The sequence below is a fragment of the Phalaenopsis equestris genome, unplaced genomic scaffold, assembly GCF_001263595.1.
Source record: "Phalaenopsis equestris unplaced genomic scaffold, ASM126359v1 Scaffold000002, whole genome shotgun sequence".
Lineage (NCBI taxonomy): Eukaryota > Viridiplantae > Streptophyta > Magnoliopsida > Asparagales > Orchidaceae > Phalaenopsis > Phalaenopsis equestris.
The window spans coordinates 216,161-228,286 of NW_018164444.1; the positions used below are offsets into that span (position 1 = coordinate 216,161).

Sequence of the window (12,126 nt, forward strand, 5' to 3'; positions counted from 1 at the left end):
ATATATATATATATATATATATATATATATATATACACGCATAATTATAGTTTGATGAGTTTTATATCCAAATTTAAATTTATAATTATCCGTGCTAGAATAATCTCAATGGAAGTGGTACGCCGCAAAAAATTTTCTATCATCCGGCATGAATTTGAGGCGATTTTTAAGCAGGGAATATTCAAGGTTTAATTAAAAATTATTCAGAACTCTTATTTTAGTAAATTTATTGTCAAACTGATCGGCTCGACCAGACCGATTGATTGATAACAAAATCGATCCAATTCATGACAAATCAAACTCACATCAAGCTGATAAACCACTCTATAAAGCTTTTAATATATAATCGGAAAAACAAATGGATTCCAAATCTAACATGTTTATAGTCAAATTGAGTGTCTTGACGAGACAAATCTAATGAGCCTAAAATCACTAAATTCTAGCATCACTAAGGAACTTAAATGTTTATTGAATGTCATCCAATCAAGAGAATCTCTTTGGGTTGTCCGATGAAGTGGTATGTATTTATTCCTTATTTGCAGAGAGATCTCTCCTAAACTCTATTAGTAAAGCCCCACCACTCCTTATGAGGCGATCTAGACCTTGAGCCAAAAGAAAGATTGAAGTTTGGAGAAGAAGATGAAATCCAACATCACTTTTGCATCGAAGATCTGGCAACCACCATAAACTACCAACTCTCAACCATCGTCAGCCACAAGTAACAATTGATGTTGTGGACTCACGAAACATCCTAAGGAGTAATGCATCATCCCAAACATTATGCCAACCTCGAAGATGGAGTATCAAAGCTCTAACAATACCAGGGGACAATGAGCTCTTTTATGCAAACTGTTGTAACTTAAAAAATTGTGTAACCATTTCTTACCTGTGAGACTAGAGCTTTTACGTATAATCACCAACTCATAGTGAATTATTTCAACTAGGCCAGGCCTCCTAATTTTTTTCTTTTTTCAGGTTTTCCGCATAAACACCTCTTGTGTATTTACCTGTCACTTTTAATACCTTAGAATATATTAGATTATCGCGCAATGTTAAGACTATAATTCATTACTCTACCACCACGAATTCTCTAGCACACATCAGTACGGTGTCATCTATAGGAATCATAATCCCACCGCGAAGAACTTGTGAAACTTGCTAAATGGTCATCAGATGCAACACTCACAACAATAGAGCATCCTGTTCCAACACCCACCATTCCAGTGGCAATCATATCGTCAAGGACGCCAAGTCGCTACCACTTTTCACCAGGTAGGTCGCTATCATGTTGGCAAAGGTGTCTCAGATTCCTCTTTAGAGAATTAAATGCACAAGATAGAGGAGTCGTGGAATGAAATCCTTCTAGCTTTTATACAAGGCTTAGTAGTAAATGCTTCCAAAACTAATCAAATAACCAACGAAAAATGCCCCACTTGAGCAAACTCATACCGAGCTACCTCTCCTTGAAGGAATCTTTCATATATAGGATGCCAAAATCTTATATAATTCCATGTCATACATCCTTCACAGCTAGAGCGACCAATAACCTAGTGCTCACGAGAAAATTAGCCTAGTTGCATCTTACTATTGCTTCTGAAAAATTGATTTGTGATAAGCAATGGCGTTCGATTCAAGAAAAGTTCACTCTGTCAGAAAGGGATCGATTCCCTACTCATTGTAACTTACAAGAGACTTCACCTTATCCATGTGGGTTTTAATTAACAAATCTTAGGAGTAATGAAGTGGTTGACACTAAAAAAAGTTTACCTCCAATCATGTAATATTGTATTGCATTGAATTTAAATCTTTTGATCTATTATTTATGGGATCTTTCTAGTCTCTAGGTATTGTATGAAGGGATTTAGACAACTCTTTGTGCTTTCAACTTTCAACTCCATGGCCTCTAGTTCCTCAATGGAGAACCGAAGAATCCTTTAGAGTGTCCCTCCTTTAAAGCAAATGTTCTTTGATAGAAGACTCACTATTTGATTTTCTTCCTTACTAACGTGCTTCATCCTTAAGTTTGTAAACTTCCCTATCTACACATTTACTTTGTTCAATTATTCGATCATCTTCTTCTGCATGGCTTTGAATTTTTCGTGAACACGATTTTACCACCAATTGTGAATTCGACTTTACTACTAGATGTCGAATGCCATTTCAAAGGCGTGGGCTGACTATCAATGTTTCATATGCTACTTGATTGTTGGTAAACTTAAACTTGAGGACGAACAAGTGATAGAGATGCTCTTCAATCAAATTGCTTGGGCCAGTTTGATCCCTACTCTCACATAACTCGAGGCTCCATCAACGTGCAAATTCTAGGTTCGGTCACCAGTACCATCACCTCCGCTCGATTTTCCTTATTCGGAGAAGCCTATTAGGAAATTTGCCATAGCTTGAGATTATTTTTCAATGATGAGGAATAAATCACAAAAATGCATGACCCAACTCATCATGTTATTTGATTTGAGATGCAACCACATCCTCCAAGCATCAAGCTGCATATTCACAAATTTATCGTAAATTATTAATCACAATATTATAGAATCTAAACCACTTATAAATATTAGTACATAAAAACAAATCAAATTGAATAGAGCCAGACCAACGAATTGATTTAAAACGAAAAAAAATTCAACAAGAACACCTCTTGGTTCTTTTTTTAGTGCTTCATAACCATGCAAATCTAACAATTTTAAGCATATATGAGCAACATCTTATTAAATACTGAACCAATACTTAATTAAATTTATGTTTCGCAGCTCTATAAATTAAATGTAACTCAACCAAATCCAAGGCAGAATGAATTGTTAATATATTAACATATATGCTCATAGAGAGAAAAAAAATTGTAAAATATAGTAGTTTCATTTCATTAATTTAAATGTGGAAATAAAATTAATTATAAAAAGTGCAGCATTTTATTTCTAAACCCTAAACAAATTAATACAAAATTATTTAAACCGAGCCCTAAAAAATAGTATTTCCACACAAAAAACCACCTGAAAGCCACAAAAAAATAAAAAAAAACATACGCACCCTAAGAATGCACAATGGTACGATGAATATCCAAACAAAATATGATTTTACAACATATGAACAAAATGCTAAGAACATGTCCAGAATTGATAAAAATACATGCACCAAACTAGCACACAAAAAACCTCTCCCTCCACCCTGCCTTGAAAATACAATTAGATTGATTGGTGATCCGCAGACGAATTATCTTTATCCGTAGTGATGAAATCTTACAACAATACATGTTATGTTGTCTGCACTTCCACGAGAGAAAGCAGTCTCAGTCAACTTTCGTGCAGCAGCCTCTGATTCTTCTTCTGTCCTTGCGAGAGAAATTGCATCCTTCCAATCATGCAGAAAAAAAAAAAAAAAAACAAAAAAAATCACCGATTGAACGATAAAAAAGACACATTAAAATAGTTTATTAAAATAGTTTATTGAGCCAAGTCAAAAGCAAAACCCCAATACATTATGAAAGAAGCTAAATGGTTCGTAGGTGGATATATGGTTTCAGTCTATATATACATATATATATATATATATATAAAACACACAGAATATGTAATCCATGCCGCAGCAGTAAAAAATTGAATCATTTGTTTTTATATTCCCTAATTTGGCAAAGGAAAGAAAAATTGTTCCCATTATCCAATCTATGAGAAAAAGAATAATTAGCTATTGAAACCAATGTGTTGATATGAAACTGCGATGATTGAAGATAAATGTGGGGTCAAAGCCTATGCATTGTAATGTATTATGAAGTAAAGCTTACGTCATTTGGTACAACATCCCATAATCCATCACTAGCCAGAACCAAGAGGTCTAAGTCTTCACCAACTTCTTCTTCCTGTATTCAAACATTAGTGGATTATTTTTAAAAAATAGCTAATAATATAGAAAAACAAACTATGAAAAGAAGCGCATAGTCAAAATCAAAATACACAGGTCGGTCAATGTTCATTAACTTGTTATAAAGTGAAATGAACAATAGTTTGAACATTATTTATTTCAACAACATATATAGTACTCGTTACCAATTATGTCCATAAAAGCTATTAATAATTAGCAGAAACAGATAATAATGACTAATTTGGAGAAAAATGATTCAAGTAGCCGACCAATTTAGTGGTATAAAGACTTGTTGTTGTTGTAGAAGCATATAATAATTATATATTGAACCAAAATGATATACAATAAGAATGCAAGAACAACAACAACAATAACAACAAACCTTTATCCTACTAAGTGAGGTCGGCTACATGAATCCTTTTTCTCCATTGCGTCTATTGAGTGTCATATTTTCATTTTTCATTTAATTTCATATTTTCATTTAATTCTGATAAATTAAGATCATTTTTTATACAATATGTCAAAGCCTTTCTAGGCCTGCCTCTGCCTTTTTTAACATAAGCCGAATCTAAAACATCCACTCTCCTAATCGGATCATTAGATACGCTTAATGTGGCCAAACCATCTAAGACGACTCTCTCCAATTTTGCTGCCACTAGAGCTATATCAACCCTATCATCGATATATTCATTTCACATCTTGTCTCTAAGTGTAAAGCCACTCATCAACAGTCAACGCAATAGAGCATTGTAGGTCTCACCACCATCTTATAAAATTTTCCTTTCAATCTAAGCAGGTACTTTTTTGTCGCACAATAGGCCCGAAACATTCCTCCACTTCAACCTACCAACCTGAATTCTACTAATAAAACCACCATTTATATAACTATCACTTTGAACAATAGACCCGAGATATCTAAATCATTCACACCTTTTAATAATTAGATACTCATTACAGCTGTCACCAGAGCTACTACTACTAAAATTGCATTCCATGTTTCAGTTTTAGTTTTACTCAAACGAAGGCCTTTAGACTCCAATGTAGACCTCCATAATTCAAGGTTTTCCTGAGCTTTTTCTCTAGTCTTATCCACGAGAATGATATCACAGAGAAAAGCATACACTAAGGTACATCCTCCTGTAAATGTCCAGTAAGAGCATCCGTAACTAAAGCAAAAAGATATGGGCTTAAAGCTGATCCCTAATGTAATCCAACTGAAATAGAAAAATATTTAGTCAGCCCTTCTTCTGTTCGAACACAAGTAACGACTCTAGTATAGATATCTTTAATGCCTTGAATATAAGTCATATCAACACCTTTCTTTTCTAGAGCTCTCCAAAGGATATCTCTAGGAACCTTATCGAAACCTTTCTCTAATCAATAAAAATTATATGTAGATCCTACTTATTCTCTCTAACTTCTCCATCAAACCTCTCAATAAATGTATACTTCCATAATAGACATGCCCGGCATTAAGAATGTCAAATGACAAAAAAATCGAAGAAAATAGCATTCACTCTTTTATTATGTATTCTCGGCACCAACACCGTATGTCAAGATCTTTATACAACATTGAACATAACAAGCTACATAAAACATGGTTCTGATTTACACTTTTATTTTTTATTTAGATCTTTATAATGGGCACATTTAAGGAAAATATACAACAACTTGCTTCTTGAGGCGTCTAACCGGAACCAAATGTTACAAGGCTAAAGAGTAAAACTTGCAGCATTCTCCAGATCAAGTTCTTATTCATGCATATTCATCACTGCAACTGAAAATTTCTATAAGCAGTTGGCCAATGCAACTATGAGAAAAATCCACAGGAATGTTCCAGCTCGAGAGGGGAAGGTTTGCACAGACATCCAAATTTGCAAGGAAACTCACAGAACCATGGCTAATATACCATGAACTTTATTTTCATCCTTCTAAGGTACAACTCTTGAAAATAAGAGTTATCTCTAAAACCTAACAGCATATTAAATATTTCTCAATAAGCACTATAAATCCATGACATGAGCTTCAAGGTGAACATACATGGAAAACATAAATATGCATGACAAAAATTGTACTTGTACTAATGATCACGATACCAATTGAGTACTTAGCAGTCTAAGGTGCTAAAACTTTTCTAATACCTCTTCTTAATTAAGTTTAGCGAACAGTGGCCACATCTTATCAAGTGAACTGGATGGTTGTCAAATAATCCATGGATCAAGGTGCATTAAGATTGAAGAGCATTCATAGAGAAAATATCATAAAATGGTATGCACCTGAATCTCAGGCTCTGCCACTACATATTGCTTTAGCAGGCGATTACCAAAGGCACGTGACATTGCAAGCACACCTCCAACTCTCCAAGTGCCTGCAAGACCGGAAAAAAAAATCATAAGGTTGGTGAAGCTTACACTAGCGCCAAGCTTAAAACCACCACTGATTTAAGAAAGAAAAAAAAAAGAATCTTGAAAATAATCTCTCATTCCCAATATAAAAGTGCTGAAATTTTCTTCCTGCTAATAATGAAATGCCTGCATTACATCAGTTGTTAAGATCACATGCAAACTACACAAAAATTTTTCCCTCATGTGGAAAAATTAACAAATTAAACAATCAAAATCCCAGAGGTACATGTCCAGCAAAATGCAACAACATCATCATGTTAAGAGTTGCATGACCCCAGCAACTAGAAGAATTAAAAGTAACATATTCGACAATTAGAAGCATACCTGCCCACATAACAACTCCTCCCGCATCCTCAATTCTCTTGCGCTCATCGCTTCTATTTGGCTTGTGGTCGTCAGAAAGAGGTATAGCTATCGACAGGTAGCAAAAATAATGGATAATAAAGAAGTCAAGAAAAAAAATCAAGAAAATATATTTAAATGCATAGGAAGAAATAATCCAGGAAACTACCAACAAACTAGGAAAACACGTAACAATAATTGAAGCTTCCTTCTGAGACCTTGAAGTAAAATATATATTGTATTCTTAGTACTAGACATGCATAAATAGGCACAATATCTTAAATCTTGCAAATCGACCATGACAGGCATGCTTTCAATCTAACCAAACGTATAGTTTCACAATATCTTAAATCTTGCAAATCTAATGGAAAATCTCATCCATTTTGATCATCCTTGTATAAACACATACAATATACTAAAATTATACATGCTAACATATTTCCTGACAGCAAAAACCAGAATTCTGAGAATGATTAGAACCTTTGCCAGCTTTTGATATAACAGTACGTGAATCTCCAACATTAGCTACATATAAACGTTTGCCAACTAGAACTGCAGTTGAAGCTGTAGAACCATCATCTCTGAAAGTATTACTTTCAGAATCTAGGAAGTCGGTATCAGTTTTTTTATAAGTCTCACCTGCAGTTGCCAAAGAAAACGAATCAATAAAGAGAAACAGCTCCACATCACAACAATGCAATACAAGAAAAACATACATATAGCCTTTTTTGTGTCAGTTAAAAATTCTGGATGCTTAAGAAGGTTTTCAAATAAGTGCTCCTTCAAAAATTCTGCTGCACGCGAACCACCATGACCTAAAGCATCAAATAAAAACAAGGATGTGAAAAACAATAAACTCACTCACCAGTAACATTATTAAAAAAAAAAAAAGAAAAAAAAAAGAAGAGGAAATCAACAACTGACCATCGAATTCTGCTTCACGTGAACCACGATGACCGTCAAATATTCCAAAGAGATTAACAGTTTGCCCATCTATTGTGGAGTTCCTTATGTCAAAGAAGTCCTCCATGCTTGCTCTCTTTCCTCTAAAGCTCGAGTATCCACAACTCAATCTAGCATCCTCACTGCCAAGCCATCAAATTCACATAAACACACTTTTAGTTTACCACTTCAAATGAAAGATGGAATAAATCACAAATTATGAACCCATAAGAGGATGACGAGAAGCATTTATTCTTGGCATTAATTATAAAGGTTAATATTTAGCAATAAAATCAGGGAAAATCTTCTCATGATAGAAAAAATCACCATATCTTAGGTTGATACGTCACTAATCACCAGATGTTCTTGCAGGAGAGAAAATGATGATGATACAAATGTAAAGAGCAAGTCATGTCATCATGCCAGTGTGATAAAGCAAATATTTATCATATTGTCCAGTGACATTGCAAATTCAATTAGAGCTCCGAATGATCCATCTTATATGAAGTTGTAATTTAATATGGGTGTCAACCAATAAAATACTAAAACGTAAAATGAGCACTGCATAAAAATTTACTAGCTATTCATCTCTCAAATAAGGTATGATGGACAAACACAGATGAACAATTTCTAATATGGCAACAGCTTATATATGAATTATACAAGATGACGTAGCGGCTGATCCTATGGTGATGGTTTTTGCCTTTATTTAAAAAAAGTAAAAAAAGGCATGTGCTGGTTATGATAAATGCGGATGGATGGACATGTGGCCTGACTTATCATTCTTTATTTATAAAGAAAATAAAAAAGTGAAAGACAGGAGAATTGCTTGCAATCCTTGTGGATGTGCATGAGTTTTGCCTCTAGTTCCTGTGCAATTACCAGGGTATGGGATTTGCTTTTTTTTTTTTTTTGCTTACCATGCTTACCATGTTTTGTGCACAATACAACAATGTATGATGCTTTCCATGAAATATTTCATTTTGCATTAATAAAAGCCAAATTGCAAGAGAAATACAAAAAACATGCTATTTAGCATGTACAAAATGCACCATATCACTAGTAGAAGAAACGTCATCCCTAAGAATATAAACAAAAGAGGGATGACAATCTTCAGGTTTCCCAACAAATGAACCGCTTAAAGTGAGCCCAGCACAAAAAAATGGGCCGTTTTGTTAACCTCTCTATGTATAAAGCAAAAAAGAAACAAAAGAGACATGATGCTTTCTGAGAGTATAAAGCACGTCATCTGTAGCGTGACTAGTATGAGTGTGTTCAAAATTTAAATTGAAATAAGGATAATGTTGGATTGTCTTGAAAAAAAAAAATAAATGTAAAAATAATTGAGCATGATTTTGTGCCAAGCTTATCTAGTAATCTTGTTATGAAGTGTGGATAAATAGTGGTATGCAACATGCAACTCACAAATTTTGATTTGAATAAAATTTCTCTTTTAGTTCTATATATTGTGAGAACAAGTTAAATGTAATAATTTATTTAGGCGTAATACAAAAGTAATTTCAAAATTTCCCTTTTTTTGATAACTTTGTTTCACTTTTTATTTCTTCTATGAAATTTTGACATTGGCTAGTTTAGTGCTGCTTTCAATAAAAATTTGAAATGATGGAAATCAATTTAGGGGAAAACTAATTCACTTGCTGATTTTATTTATTTCAAATCGCTGCGAAAGCTCCTGTATATTTATGATCATTTCGTTATCATTTAGACTCGAGGACAACTAATACTCAAATAACAAAGTGAGTTGTTAACTAAACTGGTAACTAAAAATCGATGTATTATCAATTTTCTTTTGCATGGAAGCATACTATATATTAGTTGCATTAATAACCCCCTAACTTGAGTCGTGTTGCATCAAATTGGTATTATAATATTTATATTACAATGTTGCTTAAAAGAAGGGTTAATTATCAGAATAACTTAACAATGCATGAAATGATGAAATTTTAACTACAAAAAATCAATTGATTGAATTGCTGAAATAAATAAATAAATAAATCAAATATCACATGGAAACTTCAAAAAATTGTCAAATACGATTAAAATAAGAATTAACAATTTGGAAGCCAATAAGGTTCATGCATGTAAATTTGAAAAAAAAAATTCAAAACACAATGAAGAACCAATTCATATGAATGTCAATTTCGGCAGGAAAAAACGAAACTAACGTTTTCAACAATTCATGGTGTTCATGATACTCATAAAGATGATGACATAAGTTACAAAAAATCAAAGTGGACACATATAACTATGATAGTAAAACTGATTCTAAATCCGTTATTGACAGGTTACTGGACAGAAATAGTTTATTTGAATAACTGAATATGTTAGATCAACATCAAGTAAGATAAAAAAAGATGAAAGTAAATGACGATTACAGAGAGTTAAATAAAAAGATGAAGTAAATAAAACAAAATTACTTCTTTTTAAAAAAAGATTAACCAATACAAAGATTGCTTCCTAAGCGTTTATGGCAATCCCAACATAATAGTTGCACTAACATACTCCGAAGTGTTAAGGAATAAGTAGATGTATAAAGTAGTACTGCTTCTTTAAACTGAAACTATTTAGCAAGTTTATAGTGTGGCATCATGTATGCTACATTTTGTAGAAAATGGGCAAACAATACCTATCTTTTGCCATAGCTATAATTCATCCCTACCAAAGTAGCCTGCAGCACAAAATTCTAGAAGAGAAAATATCCCAAGAAGGAATCAAGAATACACCGATGAGTTCTCTTACAAAAATAACCGCATCAGTTATGCATTGATTATTAAGCACATATGACAAATTAGTTGGTGTGTTTTATATTTAATTAAATTCTTAAATGGTATCATATATGTTCAATATAGTCAATACTAATCACTTTTATCCTCAAGGTCCATACAATAATTGCTAACCTGCCTGCATGAATAAGCTTATATTCTTAACCAGGTATACTGTTAAAGTATAGAGTACATTCTTATAAATACCCAACCCATTGAGCATGTCAATGTCATGAATTATTTTGTAAATATAAATATTTAAGCATCTGATGTTCAAAATAAAGAATATTTTTTTTAGGCATTAAATAATATCCTAAATATCACAGAGCATGCGCAACTAAATGAACAATAAAACTTAATTAGAAGATTTTAAATTTGATTCTTACAATTTATAAATGATACTATGCATTTCAAGTAAAACACAATAAATGTTAACATCAACAACAACACAACCCATTGAGCATGCCAAATCAAGAATTATTTTGTGAATATAAATATTTAAGCAAATGATGTTAAAAAAAAGAAAAAAATTTTTAGGCATTAAATAATATCCTAAATATCAAAGAGCATGCGCTACTAAATAAATAATAGAGCTTAATTAGAAAATTTTTAATTTGATTCTTACAATTTCTCATTTAAATAAATGATACAAAGCCTTCAAGTAAAACACGATAAATATTAACATCAACAACAACACAAGAAACCTCAATAACAACAAGAACAATAAACCTTTATGGATTCGTTTGGGGCAGCTTATTTGGTACGGTAGCATTTTGAAAACGCATCTTGCCTGTTTGGGTAAACTGTATTTTGGCAGCTTATGCGTTTTCAAAATGCTGAAAATAGTGTTTTCACACCGCACCTATCTAGGTGCGGTGTGAACTTTCTAGCAGCGGTTTGACTTTTCCAACAACAACAACAACAAAGCCTTAATCCCACTACATGGGGTCAGCTACATGAATCCTTTTTCTCCATTGTGTCCTATTTATTGTCATATTTTCATTTAGTTCTAGTAAATTAAGATCATTTTTTATACAATAAGCCCAAGTCTTCCTAGGTCTAGCTCCGCCTTTCTTAACACAAGTCGAATCTAAAACAACTACTCTCCTAATCGGATCATCAGATGGTCGACGTTTAAGGTGACCAAACCATCTAAGACGTCATTCTCTAATTTTGTCCGTCACAGGAGTCTTGACCTCATTTTTAGTGAGGTCTAGTCTTCTTCTTAGGGTTTAGGATCTAGCCTTAGGGACCTTCCTTCGACCATCTAAGAACCTTAGAAATGGGACCCGCCTTGTTCTAGAAATTCAACCCGCTTCTGTCCCCTTCTGGGGTTTCGCGTGCGTGATTTCAACTTCTAGCACTTAGAAGGATGAAACCAACATGAGGAAACCCAAAAGGGATTCCCTATAGGACCTTCCTGAGCCTTAGGGTGGCCTTTTGCACAATTCGCACTCCCGCGCACACAACTTCGCAATTCGGAGAGTCGGAGAATCCGATCGCCACGATTTGCTTCGTTTGCACTGTTACTTGTCGAATGCTCGAGTTAACCTTTTGAAGCGATCGATCGCGGGTCGAAATTTTGTAAAATTTGAATTTTAACTCGTTTTTTACCCGATTGTCGACGATGTCGTTTGAGCGACCCCGGATGACAAAACGGACTGCGCCGACAAGCCCAGAACGTCGATTTTGCCCAGGGAAGACACCCATTTTGTTACGTCGCCGCGCGCGAGTAAGTCGAATATAATTTTATATATATATATATATATATATATATATTTATA

General features: G+C 33.6%; 2 protein-coding genes across 3 annotated transcripts in view; both read right to left on the reverse strand.

The window, feature by feature from the left end:
- LOC110029805 (DEAD-box ATP-dependent RNA helicase 31-like) overlaps positions 1–1,234 on the reverse strand; it is a 32,438-nt gene extending 31,204 nt beyond the window's left edge. The window contains exon 1 of the mRNA XM_020732262.1: positions 1,147–1,234. Coding sequence (XP_020587921.1) covers positions 1,147–1,234 — 88 coding nt within the window. The remainder of the gene's footprint in view (positions 1–1,146) is intronic.
- A 1,791-nt stretch (positions 1,235–3,025) lies between these two features.
- LOC110038746 (probable protein phosphatase 2C 13) overlaps positions 3,026–12,126 on the reverse strand; it is a 60,979-nt gene continuing 51,878 nt past the window's right edge. For both annotated transcript variants that reach the window (XM_020743648.1, XM_020743640.1), the window contains exons 2-8: positions 7,575–7,702; positions 7,334–7,432; positions 7,098–7,256; positions 6,600–6,686; positions 6,147–6,238; positions 3,794–3,868; positions 3,026–3,363 (exon numbers count right to left, since the gene is read on the reverse strand). In XM_020743648.1, the coding sequence (XP_020599307.1) occupies positions 3,232–3,363; positions 3,794–3,868; positions 6,147–6,238; positions 6,600–6,686; positions 7,098–7,256; positions 7,334–7,432; positions 7,575–7,647 (717 nt within the window). In that variant the 5' untranslated portion in view covers positions 7,648–7,702 and the 3' untranslated portion in view covers positions 3,026–3,231. The remainder of the gene's footprint in view (positions 3,364–3,793; positions 3,869–6,146; positions 6,239–6,599; positions 6,687–7,097; positions 7,257–7,333; positions 7,433–7,574; positions 7,703–12,126) is intronic.